Here is a 23,937-nt window from a genome sequence, read left to right as displayed (position 1 = left end):
AATCTCTTATGGTAAATTGTTGCATGCTTGTAAACTTAGATATCTAAGTTACCCTTGTTTTTGGTAACTTCCTCAGTTTCTGTCACATCCAAATTCATATGATCTCATTAAAGCCTTACATTTGTTTGGTAAAACAGTCATGGAAGCAATAGGTCCCTAGTGTTCTCATTTGTTTAGGTTAAGAAACTGAGAGAATGAGAAGTAGAGCAAAATGTAAGCCTAGATCTGATTTTAAGTTGAACATTCATATACTCCAGGCAAAGGTCATTGATGATGTCTTTACTGCCAAATCTAACACCTAGTCTTTAATCGTAATCTTACTTGACCTCTTTTTGATAGGCGACATTTTTGACAGCTGCTTTCTTCTTGAAGCAGTCTTTTCCCCTGACTTGTGACAACACTCTTCTCCAGTTTTTCCACTCAGCAATGACACCATTCCACTCTGCAAATTGCCTTTGCAGACATTTTTCTCTTCTATTTCTTAAATGTCATTGTCCCTTTGGATTCTATCCTTGCCCTTTGATCTTGCACTACAAATCTGTCTGAGCAATGTCAGGCACTTCCATAACTTCAAGATCGGCCAGTATACTGGGAATTTTCAAATTTATCAGTCCAGAGACTACTGAGCCTCAGGTTATATTTTCAACTGGCTATTGAGTCCCCATATCTCAGAACCACATGAAGTTCTTCATGTCCAAATATAAAAATCTGTGCTCATAATTTATTTTTTGTTATTTACTGTCTCATATCAAAATATGTATCTGTGCACATGTTCCTGGTCCATGCTGTATCTTCTAGTAATCACAATTACAAAGAATAAAAGGGTACTTGTCTACAAGGTGGGTATCAAAATCTCTATGATGGGAGAAAGAGAATTAAAATGCATTAAAAAATTTAGCTCATGAGTCATGCCAGTCATATTTGAAGACTAACATCTACATGGCTATTGGATAGTGCAGGTGTAGAACAAATACCATCATTACCAGAATGCTCTATTGGTCAGCCCTATGTATACCAGGCAAATAATAAAAGAGCAGCAATAAAGTGAGGACTTTATAGAAATCTACATATACTTTCTACCTGAACTATCTCTTCAACTTACTCTTAGTGCTTATCTCTTTGTTCCTGTTGTCTTTAGGGAACACCCTAACAGGTTCTCCCAGTCACAAATATTTCTCGATCCAGATACATTCTTCAAATTGCTGCTAACTGTATTTACCTATCTTGTCACTTCTCTGCTTAAAGCATTTTATAATCCCTCATTGACTACAGGATAGAGTTCACACTCACTAACATGGAAACAAGACTTCTTATCAACGAATTTACCACTCTAATCTCAAAAGTCATTGCTCCCCAGACACATCCCTTGAATTCCAGTTACAACAAGATTTCACTGTTCTATAAACAAAAAATAAAAACAAACCAAACCAAAAAAAAAAACCAAAAAAAACTGTCACCACGCTGCCTCAAATGCCTGGCCTCCATTCGTTAATGTTGTTCCACTTCCTCATAGAACTCAACTAAAGCACCACTTCCTTCGTTTTTGGGCTTCGCCAAATTCTTAGAGTTCTCAGCTCATAACTCTATCACATCACATTATGATTATTTGTTGATATGTCTATTGCCCCCACTATACTATAAACTTTGAAGGAAAAGGGACAGTGGTTGATTATTTACACTAATTGTCTAGTATAGTGCGTTTTGCACAGAAATTATTTTATATTTTGTTGCTGTTGAAAAATGAGATGATAAAATAATAAACAAAAGAGTTATAAAATTGAGAAGATTTACCCTTGTTCTGCGAATAATCCTTTACCCATTTTTATATAATGTTTCTCTATTGCCAAAGCCTTTTCCCCACCAATCAGAGTTTACTACTTAGTCTAATAATAATATCTTTGACAGGTCAATAAAACGAGTTTTACAAGTCAATAAAACAATTGTTTTACAGTTAGTAGCTGAAGATGAAGGGAGCTCTTAAATTGTCAGCAGTTCTTTACTGTGCTAACGTATTCAATGAAACATGAAAACAAATGAACAACTATAACAGCAAGAACAACAAAACCTGAGTATTTCCAAATATGTTCTGTGGGAATATGCTGATGGAACATATAGAATAAAGGAATCTCATGTTACTAAAAAATCTTTATAAATTCAGTGAAGCATACAGAGTTTACTCTTAGTTTCCTCTAACGTGATTTGTTGCTTCTTAGATCTTTACTTGTACCTATTGAACTCAATTTTGTTTCACAGCATAGAGGTGCATTCTGTTATTATTTGTCAAAAGAAAAAACAATATTATAATGACGTTGGGGGGAAGAAACAGCAGAAAAGAATAAGTTTCAAATAATGTCAAAATAATCTTTTTTATGTGAAAATAAGATACCACAGCAACAATGATGCTGAGGTCTTTTTAAACTATTGCTAAAGTTGTTATGGTTTTGTAGGACATCTTGTCATATTTTAAATAAAGATTTTCAGTCATTTCTCATGTTGTCAGTGAAATCTCCACTTGAAAGTGTTCACTTTTTGACACAATTTCATCTTAGATTATTAAGTTAGAAACATAGGCAGCATGTGATGCAACTAAGAAACTGTAAGGAAAGCATTTAGAAGCAAAACATTGTAGACATTTGACAAATGGATTATATGTACAGGGAGAAATTCTGAAGACGTGTTCATTTAAAAGAATGATTGAGTAGAGATACACTAATTAATGAAGAACCTCTATTTTTTTAAAAGTAAATTCATCCATTATATATTCTTTTTGGGTCTCACAATTTGTTAGCTTTTTAACCAAGAACAATAGCATGACAGAATCTTGCTGTGTGGCCTCAGAGGTTTTGTGTGCATGTGTGTGATGGGAAAACTCATTTACGACAATTTTCTCTGCCTTTCCAGTTCTCTAGGTGTTTTTTCATAATATAAATAAAATATTACATGTTGATGTTTAGAGAATAGGTTATAATTTTAATATAAGAATTTATACATGGGGCAACTACATTTTTCTTTAATACATTTCTCCACCTCTGAGATTAACTTTCAGTATGTTTATACTAGGGTAAGACATTACTTTGTTATAAATACATTTCTGTTAAATGGATTATATTTATCAAGAAATAAGTATTGAATTGGTGCACAAAATATATACTTACTTGCTATGTATGTTCATCAGAAAGTGACTCTTGAAATTCATTTAATTGATTGTAAATCCCTCATTCTTTATTTAACAGAGCTCATTTATACAAATAATGTCAACCCACAACACAGCTTTTCAGGATCAGGATACTGTTGCTGTAAGGCATGCTTCAATACACTAACACACTAGGACTACTCCAAACAACAGGCATTCATCTCTAGGCAAGAGGCTTCAAGAGAAATTACTGTGAATTCTTAGAGTCTGAAAGAATGAGAATGCTTTTTAGAGAATCTGTACCCTGGGGGTGAGGGGATCAGTGGGAGACAGCATTATTGGCTAGGACACTAGGTAAAGAATGATCTGGGCTCACAAGTTGGCCTCATTCAAAAGCCATGTTTTCATTAGCACTTTTAAGTGCAATGATGGTTTGTATTTCTGTCCCCGAAAGTGTTCAGAAGCCTGAGGGTACAGATTGAAACAAAAACGTGATAGGTTCAGATGGAAGAAAATGAAAAGTTTGTACAAGACCGAATAAAGCTTCCCGCTGAGAGTATTTATTAACAGCTCTTCCCCTTAATAACTGAGTTGATGCTAAAGGTGTATATTTAAGAAAAGTTATTTCAGTGGAGACAAATCTAAGCGAAAAATAATATACTGAAGTCAAAGTATGATTATAGTAGCATTATTATTCCATAAAGCTTGTATTCAATCAAAAATAGAAGCTTCTCATAGAGTATCTGTGCTTATCTATAATTTACATAAAATAGCAAGATTAAAAACTCATTGCAGTTTTCTTCAAAATAAATATTTTTCCTTGTGCTTATTTGTTTTTTCCTCTTTGCCTCATTTTCCCTCAGAACCTAATCTAGATTACAGGTCTAGAAAATATTTAATAGAGTAATAATATAACAAAATTTCAGCTTATTTGATACATGTAATGATATATAATTTTACATGTGTGATGTGCATGATGATAAAAATATAGAATATACATCTGATGATACTTAAATTACTCTAGGGATTACATTAAGTTACTTTCATTTGGATTATTTAACATTATATAAAAAAATGTTAAGCTCCAGGGATCAGGACAATGCAATGATGTTACTGGGAATAGCAATCACTGGCAAAGGTATAGCCCTTCAATAAAAGAAATAAGCTGTCAAAGATGTGTAACTCACACCAGGGCAACAGTCCAGGCACTGTTGGAAAACAAACTGTAATGTTTGAAAAATGTGAATTCTTTTCTTTTTCTTTCTTTTCTTTTCTTTTTAACATTTGGATCTCAAAAATTACACATCTAGGGTAGTATGAATCATACCATTTATGAATAATGGGCATTAACTTTGACTTAAACCTTGCATGTTGTTTTCATATATATATGCTTTAAGTAATATATTATGTATATATACTATGTATATAGGTATGTATATATGTTATGCATATATGCATGTATATATGTATGTAATATATTATGTATATATGTATGTATACACACACATACATATACATATATATATGCTTTAAGTAAAACATATAAATATATCTTGCCTTACAAACTCTTCCAACTCGAGAAAGAATGGTTTTATCAGAGGTACTGCCTTCTTGAGATGATTCACGAAAGAAGAAATATATTTTATCGTCATCTGGATTGTAGGTGTCTGGTATGGGGAAAGTTCCAATAAATTTTGCTCCTGTTTGAAAGAAAAGAAGCTATAAATTAAGATGCTGAAACAATCCAGTGATCATAGGATGGTGATATTTCCATGTAAAAGCAATTAGCAGTAGGATTTTAAAAAAATGAACTATGGGCAGGATGTGGAAAATGAGATGTTGTATATAAATGAACATGACACAATGTATAAATATGTATCAGCATAGAGGTACTGAACAAGTTCTCCAGGAATTCCCGAGAACAGGTGAGAACATGACTAGATTAAATTACTTGTAGATCTTTTCAGATATGGAGATACTATGATTTTATATTCTCTTTCTATATAATGAAGTTTTTAACCACCATGTATTTCTTTTTCTGTTTTTCATTAGGAGACTAAATTTTATTTTTAAAACTATTCTTCACAACTGAAAGCTACAACAAAGGGCAGAGGTTGCATATTTCATATTTGAGTGCTTGTAACTTACTGTTCTCAAACATTTATTGTCTGTTCTGCTTATAAATATTTAGTTTCATGAATATTCTGGAATCATGGCTCAATTCCTCTTTTATCATTATGAGTAGAGGCAGGGTTATGTTAGCAAACATAATAAAAAGCACATTGATATTGTTGACCATGAGGTTCTGAGGTCCAGGTGGAGTAGGCTCTGTTTATTTCAATTTTTTTGTTCACCTACGTAAGAGATTCTGTTGCTGCCCCTCTCTGCCTCTCATCCTCCTATCTTTTACTGATGGATTATAAATTACAGTTGGTAAAGGTATATACTGTTGATTTATAATCAGTTAGATAGGATGTGTCCTTTGAATTATGTCTCTATTGGTGGGGCATGATAAGATTTCTCTGAGGCAATAACTTTTTTTTTTTTAAATCTTCTTTTCCTAACTGAGTACCCTTTATTTCTTTCTTTTGCTGATTGCCGTGGCCAGAACTTCCAATACTATGTTGAATAGGAGTGGTGAGAGAGGGCATCCTTGTCTTATGCCGGTTTTCAAAGAGAATGCTTCCAGTTTTTGCCCATTCAGTATGATATTGGCTGTGGATTTGTCATAAATAGCTCTTATTATTTTGAGATACATTTCATCAATACCTAGTTTATTGAGAGCTTTTAGCATGAAGGGCTGTTCCATGTCCTTTGCAGGGACATGAATGAAGCTGGAAACCATCACTCTCAGCAAACCAACACAAGAACAGAAAACCAAACACCGCACTCTCCCACCCGCAGGTGGGAGCCAAACAACGAGAACACACGGACACAGGGAGGGGAACATCACACACCAGGGCCCGTCTAGGGGTGGGGGACTAGGGGAGGGATAGCATCATGAGAAATACCCAATATAGATGATGGGTTGATGAGTGCAGCAAACCACCACGGCACATATATACCTATGCAACAAACCTGCACGTTCTTCACATGTACCCCAGAACCCAAAATACAATAAAAAAAAAACACACTCTAAGAAATCTTCTCACTTAGTGTCCGGCCACAAATAACAATCATATGGTGGCCAAGGTTAGAGGGCTCAGTCTGTGGTCAGTGTTAGGGGTTCAGTCTGGAGCCAGGGTTAGCTAGGTGCCAGGGGACACATTGAATGATTAGTTCAGGTTAATCCCCTCTTAACATTTTCTGTACCCCAGAAGGGTATTTACTTTTATGATCCACCATCTACCACATTCTACTCAGAGAACACAGCCCTGAGGGAAGGGATCCCTGAGCTGGAAGGTGGAGGGCAAAGGAAGGAGGAGGTGAAGTCAGAAGCAAGTCCAGGCTGGGGTAACACATGCAGCAGCTGCGACTGTGGGAAGCTCAAGTAACCACCATGTCTTTCATAAAAGGCTTAGGAAATAGTAAATATCTAGCACTGATTTTGACATATTGTGATGTATTTTTTTTTTTTTAATTTTCATTATACTTTAAGTTCCAGGGTACATGTGAATAACGTGCAGGTTTGTTACATATGTATACTTGTGCCATGTTGTGTGCTGCACCCATCAACTCATCAGCACCCATCAATTCATCATTGATATCAGGTATAACTCCCCAATGCAATCCCTCCCCTCTCCCCCCTCCCCATGATAGGCCCCAGTGTGTGATGTTCCCCTTCCCGAGTCCAAGTGATCTCATTGTTCAGTTCCCACCTATGAGTGAGAACATGCGGTGTTTGCTTTTCTGTTCTTGGGATAATTTGCTGAGAATGATGGTTTCCAGCTGCATCCATGTCCCTACAAAGGATGCAAACTCATTCTTTTTTATGGCTGCATAGTATTCCATGGTGTATATGTGCCACATTTTCTTAATCCAGTCTGTCACAGATGGACATTTGGGTTGATTCCAAGTCTTTGCTATTGTGAATAGTGCCGCAATAAACATACGTGTGCATGTGTCTTTGTAGTAGAATAATTTATAATCCTTTGGGTATATACCCAGTAGTGGGATGGCTGGGTCATATGGTACATCTAGTTCTAGATCCTTGAGGAACTGCCATACTGTTTTCCATCATGGTTGAACTAGTTTACAATCCCACTAACAGTGTAAAAGTGTTCCTATTTCTCCACATCCTCTCCAACACCTGTTGTTTCCTGATTTTTTAATGATTGCCGTTCTAACTGGTGTGAGATGGTATTGTGATGTATTAATACTTTGATGAATTTTGTGTAATTGCCCTAGCGGTATAAAAATGGAAATAACCAATAGTATTTTGTTCAAGTTCAATATAGCAGTATAGGCTCTAGATAAACTTTCTGAGTTTATATCTTTTCTCTGCCACTTACTGGAGTGGTGACTTTTGACACATTATTTATCTTTTCAATGACTCAATTTACTCATATGTAATATAAGACTACCAATGTCATCTACCTAATAAGATAATTTATATTATTACCAAGTGAATTTATATGTGTGTATATATAGCATTCATATACATAAAGCATCTATATAAGCATAAAATTCCTTTTTATATGTGTATATATGCTATATATAGCATTTATATATAGCATTTTATATATATACCATATACATAACATTTTATATATAGCATTTATATATGCTATATACATAGCATTTATATATATAGCTTTATACAAGCATTTAGCTTTAACACCTCCAGTATTCCCCCCAAAACAATTTTTACAATACAAAAGCCAATGTTTACCAGAGTTCTATAAAATCAACAATGACTGAATAAACAGAATAAGGCTATTTATGGTATATATTAGTTAAAAGGTAAAATAAATAGCACTTCAAAAAATATCTATGCTTTTTCCTCCTGCCACCCAATTGATGTCATACTGAAATTTATATAGCATATATATATACAGCATATATATATATATGTATAGCATTTAGCATCAGGCAAAGGCTGATTATACAATAAGTGTTTAATAAATGTGATTTATTATTAATATAGTTATGAGGCTGATAAGCATTATCATTATGATGACAATAGAGAGGGATTAATAGAAAATTTAGTACATCCACGTACTTGTAAAAACAATATGTCATTATTAAAAATTTACTAGATCTTTATGTACTGACCTGGAAAGATGGCCATAATATATGTACAGTGTAAAAATGTTCGCAATATGATAAACCTCTTTTCACTGTATCAGTGATAAATCTATTTGTGTTTCTAAATCCTTGTTTAAGAGGTATTGGGCATTTTAAGTCTTGGTTTTAAATAACTGTGAATTAGCCAGGTAACAGATGTGTAATAGGATGATATTAGTTCAGAAATAATTGGATTAAAGCAAAGAAGACAGACAGTATGGTTATTGAGAAATGAAGGAAAGACTTTAAGTAGGAAATGAGTGGCACTTGGAAAGAAGCACAGAGCACTGGTTTTTTAAGAAGTAGAAGCAAGAGAAAAGAGAAGCCAGAAAGGTTTAAAAGAAAAATAAATTGGCAGGATGTGAAAAAGATCAATATTGTCTTTTCTAGAGTTTTGCCTAGAGCTCTGATTGCTGTGTGCCCCATGTGTAATGAAAATCACTCTCCTGCAAATGCACAGTAATTGGCCAATATCCCAATAAAGAAAGCTTCACAGTAGCCTTTTTCAATAGACAAAAGTTAATGTTGGGGCTGGGTGTGGTGGCTCATGCTTATAATCCCAGCACTTTGGGGAGGCTGAGGTGGGTGGATTACTTGAGGTCAGTAGTTTGAGATCAGCCTGGACAATATGGTGAAACCCTGTCTACTAAATATACAAAAATTAGCCGGGCATGGTTGTGCACATCTGTAATCCCAGCTACTTGGGAGGCTAAGGCACGAGAATCCCTTGAACCCGGAAAGCAGAGGTTGCAGGGAGCCGAGATCACACCAAGTCACTCCAGCCTGGGTGATAGAGAGAGAGACTACGTCTCAAACAAAACAAAACAACAACAACAACAACAACAAAAAGTCTCAGCCTCTCTGGGTTGGCCGTGTGTCTCCCATCCAATCTCTTCTTTGCTTTAATGCAAAGCTTTGAAAGGGAAAGAGAGGAGGGAAATACATTCATGAACTTTCTTCTCCTTATTCTATATTATTTTCCTGTTTTGTTTTGTTTGTTTTGTCGGTAATTTAGAACTTCAATGGACTTTTTATATTCTTGATAACCTCACTTTGGTATGGTTTTTCAAAAACATATAAAAATAAAACTTTAGAAAATCACATAAAGTATTTATTTTTTTCTAACTAATCTCAAATTGGCAAGGTCAATTAACAATTCCATTCAACGTCTCTCCCCACCCCCACCCGGCCCTCTTTCAAATTATTAGTAAATCACAAACATTTGGTTTTAATCACTGAGCAAAGTAAAAATCTTTTTTTTTTTAATCTCAAACCAGTACTTCAGATTTTTTATTTGAATATGTTTTCTTTTAAAAAGCAACTCTTGGTGTGGCTCACACCTGTAATCCCAGCACTTTGGGAGGCTGAGGCCAGCAGATCGCCAGGTCAGGAGATCGAGACCATCCTGGCTAACAAGGTGTAACTCCCTCTCTACTGAAAATACAAAAAATTAGCCAGGTCTGGTGGCAGGCACCTGTAGTCCCAGCTACTCAGGAGGCTGAGGCAGGAGAATGGTGTGAACCTGGGAGGTGGAGTTTGCAGTGAGCCGAGATCACACCACTGCACTCCAGCCTAGGTGACAGAGCGAGACTCTGTCTCAAAAGAAAAAAAAAAAAAAAGGAACTCTTTGTGGGATCAAATTGTTCTATAAATGTGAGATTTGGGTTTCTGAAATTTAAGAAAACAGAGAAATAATGTATTTATTATATTCAAGGAACTTAGTGCAAAAAAAGAAAATTATTGAATTAATGCAAGAATTAATAACAACTGATACTCTGTATCAAACCAAGTATAATCTGGATTAAGGAAATATTGACAAATGGTCAAGACATGGCTAAGGAGAATGCCTAGCCATGATTTTTCCCACTGACTTAAAATGATATTACAACAATGAACAGACAAAAACAACCAACTGGAGGTTCCCACAAACACAGACCAGGGATGAATAAGAATCTACAGAACTTTTTGAATTTACAGATGTTTAAATCCAGTGCTGCCAAACTGGATGGAATTCTCTAGCTGAACTGCCATGTGTATTTCAAACATATACAAATACAAAAATAAATAAAACCCTATGTATACATGGAATGGGAAAAAGATACATTTAGACTCATTAATCAAGGTCAGTAATACAATTGTATGGATGGACAGGGCGGTATGGGGAATTAATAATAAATTCTTAAGTAATATAAATGGGAAAAAATACATAAAACTGAAACCATGCAGAAATTATAGGAAATGATTGGCTTTCCTTATCTTCACAAATATGTAGAATTAAAATTGGTATTAACATTAGTAGAATTTATCGTGGCACTTACATATAATTAATATAGAAATTACACATGCAGCATGATGGCCCTTGAAATTTTAGTGTCCTGTCAAATCTACAAAATTATTAAATTGAATTTATAATTTAAAAAATAACATAAGGGTGCAAAGTATATAGAATCTCCTCTCTAGAGAGAAAAAAAAAAAAATCAGAACTCAGTGATTTGAAACAGAAAAACATAACAGTTAAAAGGGATACCAATATGAAGGAGAGAGTCGCTTATAAAGCTTTCCTCAGTCACTCAAATGGGAGAAGGGGTTCCATGAACTGATTGCTGTTCACTTGTTTTCACAGTTCAATTAAAAGAAAAAGGGCAGAATAATAAAATAGAATAGAAAGATAAAAGATGTCTAAAAGGAGTATAAATAAATATGGCAATTCATTGTCATATTGTAGAAATGCATAGGACAATCCATTTAGGATATGAAAAAAGTCATCCAAGTGTTGACAGGAATGGCTATTTGACATGGCCAATAGGTAGGCTATGACACCAGTCTATGTTTCAGAAATTTCCGTATGACATCAATGAGGTGGGAGGAGGAAAGAGCATGGATAATTTTCCAAGCGATATTGATTTTACCTTTCAACTAATGTATACCATAGTCTTATTTGTTTATTCAGTCATTATTGATTTTATTGAACTCTCTTTTAAATATTGGTTCTCTTGCCAGCACTGTAAAAAATGTTTTAGAGGGGAATACTGGAGGTGTTAAAGCTAAATGTTTATTGTATAAAGAAATTTAATTATAAGAAAAAGAGTTAGTATCAAATAGTGCTTTATTCTGTAATTTAAACAGGAAGCATACTTGAGAGTTAAAAATAAATACAAGTTGCAAGAACAGAATTTCTTTCTTGTAGATTCTGTTGAGATCCAGTCTTAGAACTCTGATGTTAGTATTTTATGACAGAAGCTCTTCCTGATTTGTTGCCAAATTTGGGTAAAAAGAGGTATCATTTAATCAGTACATACTTGATGAATTTAACAATTTAAAATTATACCATTAGGCACCTGGGCTTTATTATAGCACATTTTCTCCATTTGGCATTTAAGTACATGCCCCAAAAGGAATGCAGTTTGAAATCGTGCATTTTCAGATGAACTTCTAGCATGACACCAGAGGCAATGCCAAAAGAAAATGGCATAAACTCATGTGGCCTGCAGCACACAATACTTCCCTTTCTCCCTATAAACCTCTTTTCACCCAGATGAGCACACTAGCATTATTTAACAAACAGTGAGTTCCTAACTTCCTTTTACTACTTCTTATAGTCTCATTTCCCTATTACTATTTTTTAATGTTCTCCTTTCATGTGGAAGGAGAGTTTACAGACAACAGATCACCCCAAGAGAAACTTCAAATGAAAACTGTCTCCATATGTTAAAAATGAAAATTTAAAACAAAAGTTCTCATCTATTCCAAGAAAGAAAACAAAAACATCTGCTTGCATCTGAGGCGTTATTGCTTGCTTTCATCTTCCAAGTGGTCACACTTCTTAGTTTTATCCTAAAATTGTAACAAAAGCTCAACTGCATTTGAGTAAACACCCTAGTCTGCATCTATATTCCTGTTTCCTATATGTTTTAAGATTAAGTTGATAAATCAAAGTGTGGAACCATCAGTCTTCATTTAGAAATGCCCATAAAAGTACTGTAAAAAACACTTTTTACAACTTCACATGAAAACTGCCTCAAAGATGAAAAAATTTCATCTTTGCCATTTTGTATACTCCTCGTAAGGTATTTGCTAGATGGATTAGTATCTTAAGGAAGGAATCAGGATTCCTACTTCTTAAGTCTTGAAACTGGATTAAACAGTCCTAGAATAATTCTGAGAAGGATCCTTGTACTGTTAAGTGGTTAGCTGATCTCACTCTGGTTAATGCCAAGTGGGGCACAGAACACAATATGGCATGCACACATGTATCAAGAATTTTAAACTCCCTAAATGCTTCAGTGATAAAAATGGATTTATAAAAGATTCATGTAGCATCGTATTAAAAATTATAATTCTTTAGAAACTGCATCTTAACAGTTAAATATTCAGTTGTCGCACTTCATCTGTATTCTCTCCCCTCCCACTCCTGACTCCAGACAGATGACCCCATTGACTTTGGACCATAGGCTGACTGTATCTGGAAAATGGCCATTTCTCATAAAGGACAGAAATGTCCTCTTAGCAAGCCAATATTTTGTCTGAGTCCATCAGATCCCTCTTCATTATAAGAATATCATCATTTCTATAATTTCTCCCCTTACTCTGCCCTAGTTTCTGTGGACTGGGAAACTCCTGAATGACTGAGTCTCCTGAAGCATTGTGCTCTTCTAGCTCTGGCCTGCCTTTCCCTCAGCAAACATCTGACTGGCTGCTTGCACTTTCCCTGCTTTCCCTGGCTCCAGCCAGATTGCCTAGGTCTCCCTCATTGCTTGCTGAACTCCATTTTCTCTATCTGTCCTAATTCCTGCTACCAGACCCACATCCTTGGTTTGCTGTTGCCCTACATGGCATGTACATATGGCCCAGTTTGTAGTGAGGCTGCAAAGAGCAGAGGATATGCCATCAAAAGAGTAGATTTTGAGCTGATGAACTGTATCATACAACGGAAATAATACAATGTAGGGGGCTAGATACACATATTCGGGCTTCAGTCTCACCTCTACTTGCTGTTTAACTATGAACTATTATCTGACATCTAATATATAACCAAATGTAAACTGCAAATAGTAATTCTCTCAGGATTATAACAGTCAAGTAAAATAGCACTTTAAAAGTGCCAAAGATAGGACTAGCATGGATATTATATAAAATAAATTTGAATGGGAAGAGATGAGAGATGGGGAGAGCAGTTAGTAAACAATAAAATGGTGGCAATAAACCAGAGATGAAGTAATGAAGCCCTATAGGAAAATGGTAACCATAGAAAGAACAAGGTCAGCAGATATTTTCAAGGAAGTAAAAGCTCTTAGCGATAGATTAGATAAAGGAGAGGAAGAAGAGGAAGGAATCAAAGATAACTCCAAGGTAACTGGGTGGATGAAGTTAAGAAAGTTAAAATAGATAAAAATTAGAAAATGGATATTGGAGGACAGATTTGAAAGAAGAAACAGGATCTATAACATTCACAAGATTTTAGACTTTAGATCCAATTAAAACAAAGGGTCATTAAACCACTTGTAAAAACCTTAAAGCAATTTAACAGCACAGTCAAAACTAAGGCTTACATATCTTGATTTTTATATAAAACAATAATCTTTTTTCTTTTAATCTAGAATGAAAATGGAAGTCATCCAAATAAATTATTTTTAAGGCCACTTAGTTACAGGAAAAGGTTGGAAATACAATTTTAGGAAACACTGGAACACAGGAAACAGTGGAAACTATTCGGATGGATGAGCTCACAGAATTATGAGGTGTAGAGGGAGAGAATGAAAAGGCGGTCAATAATACAAAATGCTAAAGAGATGGTGGAGACTCACACGGCATTCAGGTTTTAGCCCCACTTCTACCTCCCACTGCTACCTTCAGGAATAATAATGATCATGATGATATTGACATTAATTCAGCTCTTAAAATTATCTTCTAATAGACTTCCCGATATGATTTAATTTAATCCTTATAACACCCTGTAAATAGATTCTATTGTTAATAGATTCCATATTTACAAACAAATAATTTGAATGGACATTAAAGTTTGATCAAAGTCACCACTCAGGAACTAAGCACAAATAAATAAGTTCCACAGAAACAAAGCTATAATTTTGGTCTAAACTGGGACACTTTTAAGAGTAAAAGAACAGAAGCAAACTGAAAATGTCCTGGGCAAAGTAGGTCATATGATCACCCTGGCTTTAAACTGCTAAGCAGTCTGCCTTGAATCTCCTAGGATCATAAAAGTCAGTTTTTCTGCATCATAATTATTTACTTGAATTCGGTCAGTTGAGACTTCCTCTACCATTTGCCTCTTCTCCTACCTTCAATTTCCTCCATTCTACTGGCTTCTTTAATTGCAAATTTTCCCAGCATCCAAATCTCTTGAGCCCTGCCTCATGTCCTTGGATTCTTCTATTTACAAGCCAGTATATTCTCTTTCAAATATTCTTTGCAGTATATTCTCATGCCCATCCCCACTTCCACTACCTTTGTTGCTGTCCCTTTCTCATTTCCCTATTTTCATGCAATGGCCTCTTGTCTCTCTGTCCTCGTCCTTCTTTAGTCTTCCATTCATACTATTAAAAAACATGCTATTGTTTTTGTAAGTTACCTTTAGAAAAACACAGTTCTGACTCCTTGATTAAAAAGTAAGCCATCATGGTTTCAAGATAATATTTACAGCTTTGTAGCCTTGTCTCCCACTCTTGCTTTATGCTTCAGGCTGAGCAAGGCATTCATCATCTGTGAGGTCAGTGACCCTCCCCTATCTATCTATGTAGGCCACAGGGGTAGAGTAGCACCCAGTAGGCAATAGGGTCTCAGAAGTTATTTATGAAGGAAATTGTTAAACCAATTCAAAGGCTTCCTAATCTCTAATCTTCTTCATACAGCACTAAAAATAGCATAGCTAGGCAAATAATAGTTGAATGCATATTTCCTACATTTATTGTATTGACAATGTTGCCGACTTATTAATGAATATGTTACAGTAATGGAAAAAATACTATTGTTTTTTAGAGGAGGAAAAACATGGTATTTGTCATTCCAAGACAGAGGTACAATCTTATACTTCATTTTAAGCCATAAAATATCTTTTTACTCAAATAGGTATCTAAGCTATTCTATAGGTGACATCTAAGAACTTACTTTCAAACCAAATAATTTCACAAATATCTGACAATGCACAAAAAGATAGCTTTGCTTTTCATGTGTGTTAAGAAATTAATGGGTAATCACATAGTCCAGGATATTCTATATTTGTTTTCCCTTTTAAGACTACCTATTAAGGGTACTTTTTTGGCTGATGAGAAACACATTGTTGTATAAACAAATAGATCTGGAGTTTTTGACTAAAGAAATGTTTTCAAAGTGTTTTTCCTTTTGTTTATGTTGTCACTGCTTAAAAGGCACTGAGAGATAGAGAGATAGCCCCTAGGAAATCTCTACCCTGGCCTCCTTCACTAAGGTCCAATATTTGTTATGGGAATGAAAAATGCCTGCCTGCTTAAATTACAGTATTAAGTCATTCTGCCACACAGTGGAATAAAGTCATATGTTAGCGAATCATGATAAAATTTGATCTGTTGTAAGGCGGTAGTGGGGAGTGGGGTGGAGTTGGATGCCTTGTAGTGTTCCTTGGATTAATTAAATAAATTCAATTATAAGATTCTTATGTTTTTTAAAAAATTTTAAACTCAAAATATTGTATGATTCTTAAATAAAATGGTAGTCAGACAAAATTATGTCAGTATTAATATGCTTAAAATTTTGAAGAGAAGTGTCTTTACCCAAATGTATATTATTTTTAAGCAACAGAAGTTACCATTATAATCTAACCCCAGTTCATTGGGCTAACAGACAGTACATGCCTTGGTCTTTACAAAGACTACAAGAGTAAGAGTGCCTGCTTGAATTCTCACTCTGCATCTGACAAGTTGTAAGACCTTGACCAAATTACTTCTCCGTACTTCAGTATTTTTATAGCATAATAGTTTATGCATATTAAAGAATAAAATAATGATACATCCCAGATGTCATTGTAAATATGTAAAATATTAATTAGAGCATAGAAGAGTGTTGAGGAATAGCACACACTCAATAAATATTATGTATTACTATATAAACAAAAGGGTTTGGAGATTTTCTTAGTGAGGAATTATTTCAAATGTATTTTATAATGTTGAGCTAAATCAATTATTCCAAAATACATTTGAATGGATAATAATGCACTTCTTATCTATTTTAAACCAAAGGCAAGACAATCAAAAGCGAACAACAAAAAAAATCACTAACCATTGAGCCAGTAGTGCTCTGAAATGTCCGTTCTGATGTAGTGGTGGTCATGAGTAGGCCCAAGGGATCGGGTGAATGCAGTATCTTTGCCAAGGAAATCAGAAGCTGTTCCAGAGTAGAGGTACTCATCTGAGAGGGAGAAAAAAGTACACAGAGCTTTTAAGAGTACAGCAGTAGATGCTATTTAACATATACAAATTTTACAGCATGACACCAAAGATGTTTGTTGCTTAATATCAGAATGTATTGTTTCATAAATTTCACATTCAGATTTTGAAAATTTATCTCAGTTGAAGAAAGGATAACTCAATTTACTTTGGTAAGGTGATGCTGAATACTTGAATATAAAACAGGCCAAATTCTTCTGAATTAATAATTGCGCATGCATCAGCTTCCCTTTTCAATAAATAATAATAAGCAATTCCTCTTTCTCCTCTCCCCACAAATAATTCAAATAAATATCATAATTAAGAGTTCCTCTTTAGAATAAGACACAAAAAATATGAAAAGCTAAATGCCATAATGAGGAATGGATTGTGTAATTAGTATTTACTTAACTGACACAACCTCAATGACCACGAATTTTCTTTGCCTAACCTCTGCTGAAAGGGAGCTTTCAGCACTGAAGTCATTCTTGGTAATTATAACATGTTGCATTCTTTGTAGCTAATCATGTCTCTAATAGTTCTGATAAACAGGAATTCTTGAAAGGGGAAAGATGTTGTCATTACTGCATACCAAACTTCTTTGTTCTGTTCTTTGTGTAAAATGCATGTTCTGTTTCACCAGAGACAGAAAGAAAGAAAAGAGAGAAGGGGAATGTCAAGGAGAAAAAGAGACATAAAGGAGAGAAGAACGAAGAAGAAAGGAGAAGGAAAAGGAGGAGGAGAGAAGGGATGGTGAGAAGGAGGAAGAAGGGAAGTAAGAGGAAGAGGGGGAAAAGCGGAGGCAGGAGAAGGGGAGGACAAAGAGAAAAGAGAAAAGGCAGGTTAGAGAGAGGAAGAAGATGGAAGGAAGGGGAGTGAGAAAAACATAAGGGAAGGAGAAGAAGGGAGTAGGGATCCATGTACCCTAATGTTAGTCAGGGTGTTGGGTAGGGGTGGGGTGGAGTGGCAGGAAGAAGGCTGTCCCTGCAGGAGAATATGTTGTCTCTTTGAGAGGTAAACCTTTACTATTTCAAGAAACTTGTTAGTCAGCCACTTGGCTTTACATTTAATACCACAATGTAAAAAATGGCTAATCCCTACAAAGCATTTAGATTTTATGAATGCCTAAATATGAGAACAAATACATTGTGTTGTCACTGAAATTTATTTTTGCTCAGAAACGTATCTTTAAAATTCTGCCTTGTATAAGAAGGCATGAAGATACTTTCTATAGCCCCTGTTTATATCCATCTAAATAAGATTTCAGTGAACAATCAGAGATAATTCAACCTTAAGAATGAGATAGCTAACTTCTAAAGAAACACACACAGAGAGAGAGAGAGAGAGAGAGAGAGAGAGAGAGAGAGAACTCCATGTAAAGTAGACATAGATTAGGTACTGCTTCCATCCTCTTACAGTATTTCCCTACAATGTATCAGGTAAATGGCAATATTTCATTGTGGGCATATTTTTTAAAAAGAATAAAATAATAATAACAAAGACATTATTAAAAAGTTTGGTAAACGAAGCGAACTGTCACTTTGAAAACTATAAAATTGCAAGTATTTGAATGTTTTGTTAGGAAAAATATATTTCAACATAAAAATTAGATCTGAATATCCAGGCTTTCAAACTTCTTTCTTGTACCTAAAATTACTTGGAGATTCATAAGGGGTGTAACAACTGCCAACAATCTATTGTTTTGTTTTGCTTTTTATTAAGAGTGTGCCAACTCCACTTCACAAATCAGAATCACAAACCATGTTTCTCATTTTCTGAGAATAATGCCTGACCATTAGTCACATAATTTTCAAAAAACACAAATACACTCATGTTGTCACTTCAAAGGAAAATCACTAGTTTTCACTAAGTGAAAATTAAAATGTCGTGGTGCTTCACTCTTATCGTCTATTCAAACATTTGACAGACAAGTTAAATAGAAAGAGACTAAAGTCATGAACCAAACCAAGACAAAAGGAGTCCTTATAATGGTTGAAATTCAGAAGTCTTGTCGACATTCCTTGGAACAGACTTCAGACCACACAGCACTGCTTCTTTGAACAAGATAGCTATCTCATAAGAGAATTTAAGATGTATACAAAGTGAGAGAAGACTAGCTACGCTAGCAGAAATTTCAGTTTCCACTGATATAATCAGGTTACAGTGAAATTGCAAAGGAAGATGTTATAACATTCTATTATCTGTGTTCTACAGCTTGATTAATTTGATTTAATTTACCCACATAGGGAATTGCTAAATTTAATTTCCATACTAAGTCAGATAGGGAGATATTACAACATAAGAAAATCCCCAGACATCCAAATATAAAATATAGAACACATAATTATGTGTTCTTTTACATTATAAAAATTCAATCAGAAGTTCATTTAAAAAGTAACTGTGCAGACACCATGGATTGCTGTGGCCTTCCTTTACTGAGAAGGATGCTTAGTACAGACAAATCTGGCACTAAAATAATGGAAACAAATTGCTGGTGGAAGATTAGTCAAAAATTACTTTAACTCAATAGGAAAATGTGGTTCAGTCAACAAATAACTCTTAGAAAACCATTTAAGGATAAGAACTGCCTATCATTGATCTTACCTGTCATTACTGAAGCAAAAGGCTGCTGAGGATCGAAAGGACATTTCAGTCTGCCAGACTCCAAATTATGTGTGTCTAGTTTGAATATAACATCCTGTTATGAGAAATATTAATATCAGTGAACTTTTTAAAAATATTACAAACAGTAAGAATGTGGGAGATACCAACTGAATTCCAACTCATGAATTTGATAAAACTAATTGAGTATACAGCATGTGCATCATGCTGGACTCCTTAACTTTTTAGCAAACATATCTGGCAAGACTTAATAACCATGTTTTGGTCTCCCTTTGCCCAAAGTGGCAATGATAATACTGAGTGAGTTTTTCAAATGGAAGTAGTAATGTACTCATCAGTACATTTAGTCTTCACCATTATCAACATCAAAATCACCACTAAGAACACACATTTCTTGAGCTTCATGACTAACTTATTAAGCCTAATAAAACCAACTTCATCTGTTAAGAAATAGATTTGCTATAATAATCATACTTTCAGGATAATGATTATGATTTATATAACTAAGCATCTTCAACTATGTCAAATGACTTAAACCTTGTAATAGTTTTTAAAATTATAGTAATATAAAAGTGTTCTAAGGCAGACAGTTCATTTTCAAGTTGTTGATACATCTGGGTAAAAAAAAAATCATGTTGTAGTATTTCACTATTACGAAAACACTGTACACATTAAACCACATAGTTACTTTGGCTGAAACATCTATTTTTATAATAGTGGCCACAGACAGAATGACATTGGCAGACTTTTAGTATTCGGGAAAAGAAATAACATCTTAAGTTGAACTTTCCAAGAAAAAATATGAATGTATAATGAATATGGCCCCATGAGATTGAGTGTTTCATAACAATGACAGCACTACCATCCAGCAGAAAGAATGATGACTCACTCTGTGCATGCACTAGTTACAGAAATCCTGCACTTCAGACATTCTGTCTAGGTGACGTATCTATTAGGTTATATCAGAGCACACATGTAATAAGAAAGGACCATTCAGTGCAACTTATGTAGAACACAAGCAACAAAGCAAAAGAGACAGAGAAAATTATGTGTTATGTTGCACTTCAGATCTTTGTTTTTCTTTTGAACAAGACCAATAGTAACTATTGCCTAATTAAAAAAAAAATATACTAAATACTAATAGCAATTTAAATAGCCTGGTTAACAATTTATGGATCATAATTTTAAGTAAACACTTTAATACAAATAATAATGGTACTTAAATAGGTACTAATCTAATGCCAGCAACTTTATGCCCTTTATCTCATTGAATTCTCACCACCAGCCTAATAATGTAGCTGGTGATACTTTAATAATTCCAGACTTGCAAATATCGCATTGAGGATAGAAAGGGTTACCGATCTTATTCTCTCACATAGCTAGTAAGAGGCAAAGTGGAGGTTGAATTAATGACTGTCTCCAAAATTTATCCTCTTAACTCACCTAGTCTCAGAATTTCAAACACATAGATTTAAAAATGTGTTGAAGTTAATTTGTAGACTCACTGTGACGACAATGTGATCAAATCCAAGTATGTTTTGTTAGCATAGGCCAACTAATGAAAAGTTGTAATAGTGGAACTGAGCTATGAAAAAAAGTTTAATGAGAACACATTTAGGGCACGCTCCCCAACTGCGGATGGGGTCAGAGATATGCCAGGGGAAAACAACTGTGTATGGTGACTCGGAAGCATATTTAAATATCATTAAGGGTACATTATTCTCCACAGATCAAATAGATTTATTGACTCAAAAGTCTGTAATGGGATATTGTAAAGAGAAAAGTGAACTGAATCCTGATGCCCCGGAAAATTATAGTAAAAAGCTGAAAAAAAAAAGGAAGGGAGGCGGGGGAGGGAGGAACTGAGGGAAAGAGGAAGGAAGGAAGTATTAAAGAAAAAACAAATACCCGGGAAAATGTAACAGTGGACCCAAGGTACTAGATAAACTCTTACAATTGTATAGACTTCTGTTTTTGAATACAATATTTGATTAAATGATCCATGGAAGCCCATTATATTGATATTTGTGGAAGCTGAGGACAATATCTACTGGAAATAGAAGATAGCAAGAAAGCAAGTTTCCTTGAGCCAGTCAAGGACACATACAAGAAAACAATATTTAAAAAATGGATGATTCCATGTGCTTCCTGAAATAAGCTGACTGAATTAATGGCACTCTATATTTTGAGACTTCAACTTTATAAGATTGCTTCTATGAAGTTCCTTATTCTTGATTAATTATGCAAAAAGCACCTGTCTGAGCTACACAGGTGGAAATATGGGCAGAGAAGTAAAGATGATACAAGTAGGTAGGAATGATAGTAAGAAAACATTTAATGATCACAACAGCTAAGCAACATTATTGTCAATATCATGGCAATTTAAAGATAAGATCTGCAGCAGCAGAGGGGAGGTCCCAGAGGAAACAATACCAAGCCAAGTATTAAACAGCTTTCAAGGTTTCCCAGCACTGTGGGATACAAATATTATTTTATAGAAATATGTAAAATATACATATTGTGTATATCCATGCCTCTTTAGCTTTCTGTGTTTCTCTTATCTAGAAATGAATGAATGTTAAGTGACTAGAATGAAGCAAGTGCTATGCCAAATAGTATGCAATCATTTTCTCATTTTTATTCTGAAAATAATTCTGTGAAATAGTTACTATTATCATTATTTTACTGAATAAGCAGAAGCATAGAAAGTTTATAGAGTATGCACACAGCAATGGAGTTAGTAAATGACTGGAACCATATTTCAAACTCTGGCCATCTGTCCTCAACTTACTATTAGAAGTTGTTGACAGCAGCACTGACTTCCTTCCTAAATTCCAGCTCCAGTTGGCCACTTGGCATGATCTATTGAACATGCCTCAAACGCAAAATGTGCAAAACTAACTCACCATATTGCCCTCAAACTTGCTACTACTCTCACCTCAATAAATAACACCACTCTTCAACTCACTGGCAAAGTCAGAAATCCGGGATTCATCTTAGCTTTTCCCTGTTTCTTCCCATTGCCCCAGCCACACTGCATAGCAGTCCCTGAAGTATACCTTCTTCTGCTCCTTTGGTGTATTGCTGTTCCCTCTTCCCAGCCACCTTAGGAGGAGCCTTATTTATTTGAAAATGGAAGGTCCTTCAAAACTCCCTCTAGAAGTACAATGATTTCTTGGTACTAATGATTCATTTAAAAAGTTAATAATTTTCAAGCAGGGCTGCCATACAATTACCTGTATACCAGACCAGCTGAAAACTCAAGGTTCAATGCCCCTGTTTACTCATAATTCTCTTATTCATGAAACTTGTAAGTTTGACTACCCCAGAGCTTCTTGACAGTCCCAAGCTGCTAATTACCTACTAATTAGCTCCATCTAAAATCTAAATTCCCTTTCAGCACTTGTGACTTTTTTTTTGTTTTTTGGAGACAAGAGACTTGCTCTGTCACCCAGGCTGGAGTGCAGTGGTGCAATCTTGGCTCACTGCAACCTCTGCCTCCCGAGTTCAAACAATTTTCTTGCCTCAGCCTTTAGAGTAGCTGGGATTACAGGCACGTGCCACCACGCTCGGCTACATTTGTATTATTAGTAGAGATGGGGTTTCACCTTGTTGGCCAGGCTGGTCTCGAACTCCTGACCTCTGGTGATCTGCTTACCTCGGCCTCCCAAAGTGTGAGCCACTGTGTCCGGCCAGCATTTGTGACTTTTAAGAAGCTATAGAACAGTATTTGCCCCCCTCAGCAGGTTGTGAGTTTGGCCTTTATCCTTAGGCCTCAAAACACATTCAAGCTGTGGGGCTATATCACATAATTATACCTTATGCTACGAGCTAACATTATATATTACCCTGCATCAGAGCTAGACAAGAGAGCATTACACCACCAACAAAGAGTGATGGATTCAAGTTTCCTAGTCTCCTAGTGGCTCAGAAATTTAACTGTCAGGGTTGCTTTATTTTCAAACAGTTGAGTCTGGGCTGGTTAGACAAGTTGGTTAGAAAGCAAAATCTATCCATCTACAGTTGTGGGTTTCATTTCTGTGTGAATCAGTTAAGTCAATGTAAAGAAACCTTTTCCATAAGCCCAGACTTTACTTTCAAAAACACAGCCAATTATCCTGCAAATATGTGTGGTTACTCACAAAAAGTACAGTCATGCATCACTTAAAGACAGGGTATGTTCTGAGAAGTGCATCGGTATGCAATGTCATCGTTGTGTGAACACCACAGAGTGCACTTACACAAACCTAGATAGTATAGCCTACTGCACACCTAGGCTATATGGTATAGCCTATGGCTCCTAGATTACAAACATGTACAGCTTGTTACTGTTGAATACTACAGGCAACCATAAGACAATGGTAAGCATTTGTGTATCTAAATATATGTAAACATAGAAAAAATACAGTAGAAATAGGGTAATATAATCTCATGGGACTACTGTATTATATGCAGCCTGTTGCTGATGGAAACTTTGTTATGATGCACATGACTGTACTTACATAAACATGAGGATGACATTGCACATCACCAAGAAAC

The 23,937-nt window shown here is 35.1% G+C and overlaps 1 protein-coding gene across 1 annotated transcript in view; it reads right to left on the bottom strand.

Annotated features, from left to right (window-relative positions):
* SEMA3D (sema domain, immunoglobulin domain (Ig), short basic domain, secreted, (semaphorin) 3D) overlaps window positions 1-23,937 on the bottom strand; it is a 201,857-nt gene that overhangs the window by 57,609 nt on the left and 120,311 nt on the right. Inside the window, exons 7-9 of the mRNA XM_011927680.1 lie at window positions 19,381-19,474; window positions 16,631-16,759; window positions 4,691-4,833 (exon numbers count right to left, since the gene is read on the bottom strand). Coding sequence (XP_011783070.1) covers window positions 4,691-4,833; window positions 16,631-16,759; window positions 19,381-19,474 — 366 coding nt within the window. The remainder of the gene's footprint in view (window positions 1-4,690; window positions 4,834-16,630; window positions 16,760-19,380; window positions 19,475-23,937) is intronic.

This window comes from Colobus angolensis, unplaced genomic scaffold (genome assembly GCF_000951035.1).
Source record: "Colobus angolensis palliatus isolate OR3802 unplaced genomic scaffold, Cang.pa_1.0 Scaffold74, whole genome shotgun sequence".
Lineage (NCBI taxonomy): Eukaryota > Metazoa > Chordata > Mammalia > Primates > Cercopithecidae > Colobus > Colobus angolensis.
The sequence above is the reverse complement of the archived record's forward strand: the minus strand, read 5'-3'. Positions and strand labels throughout refer to the sequence as shown.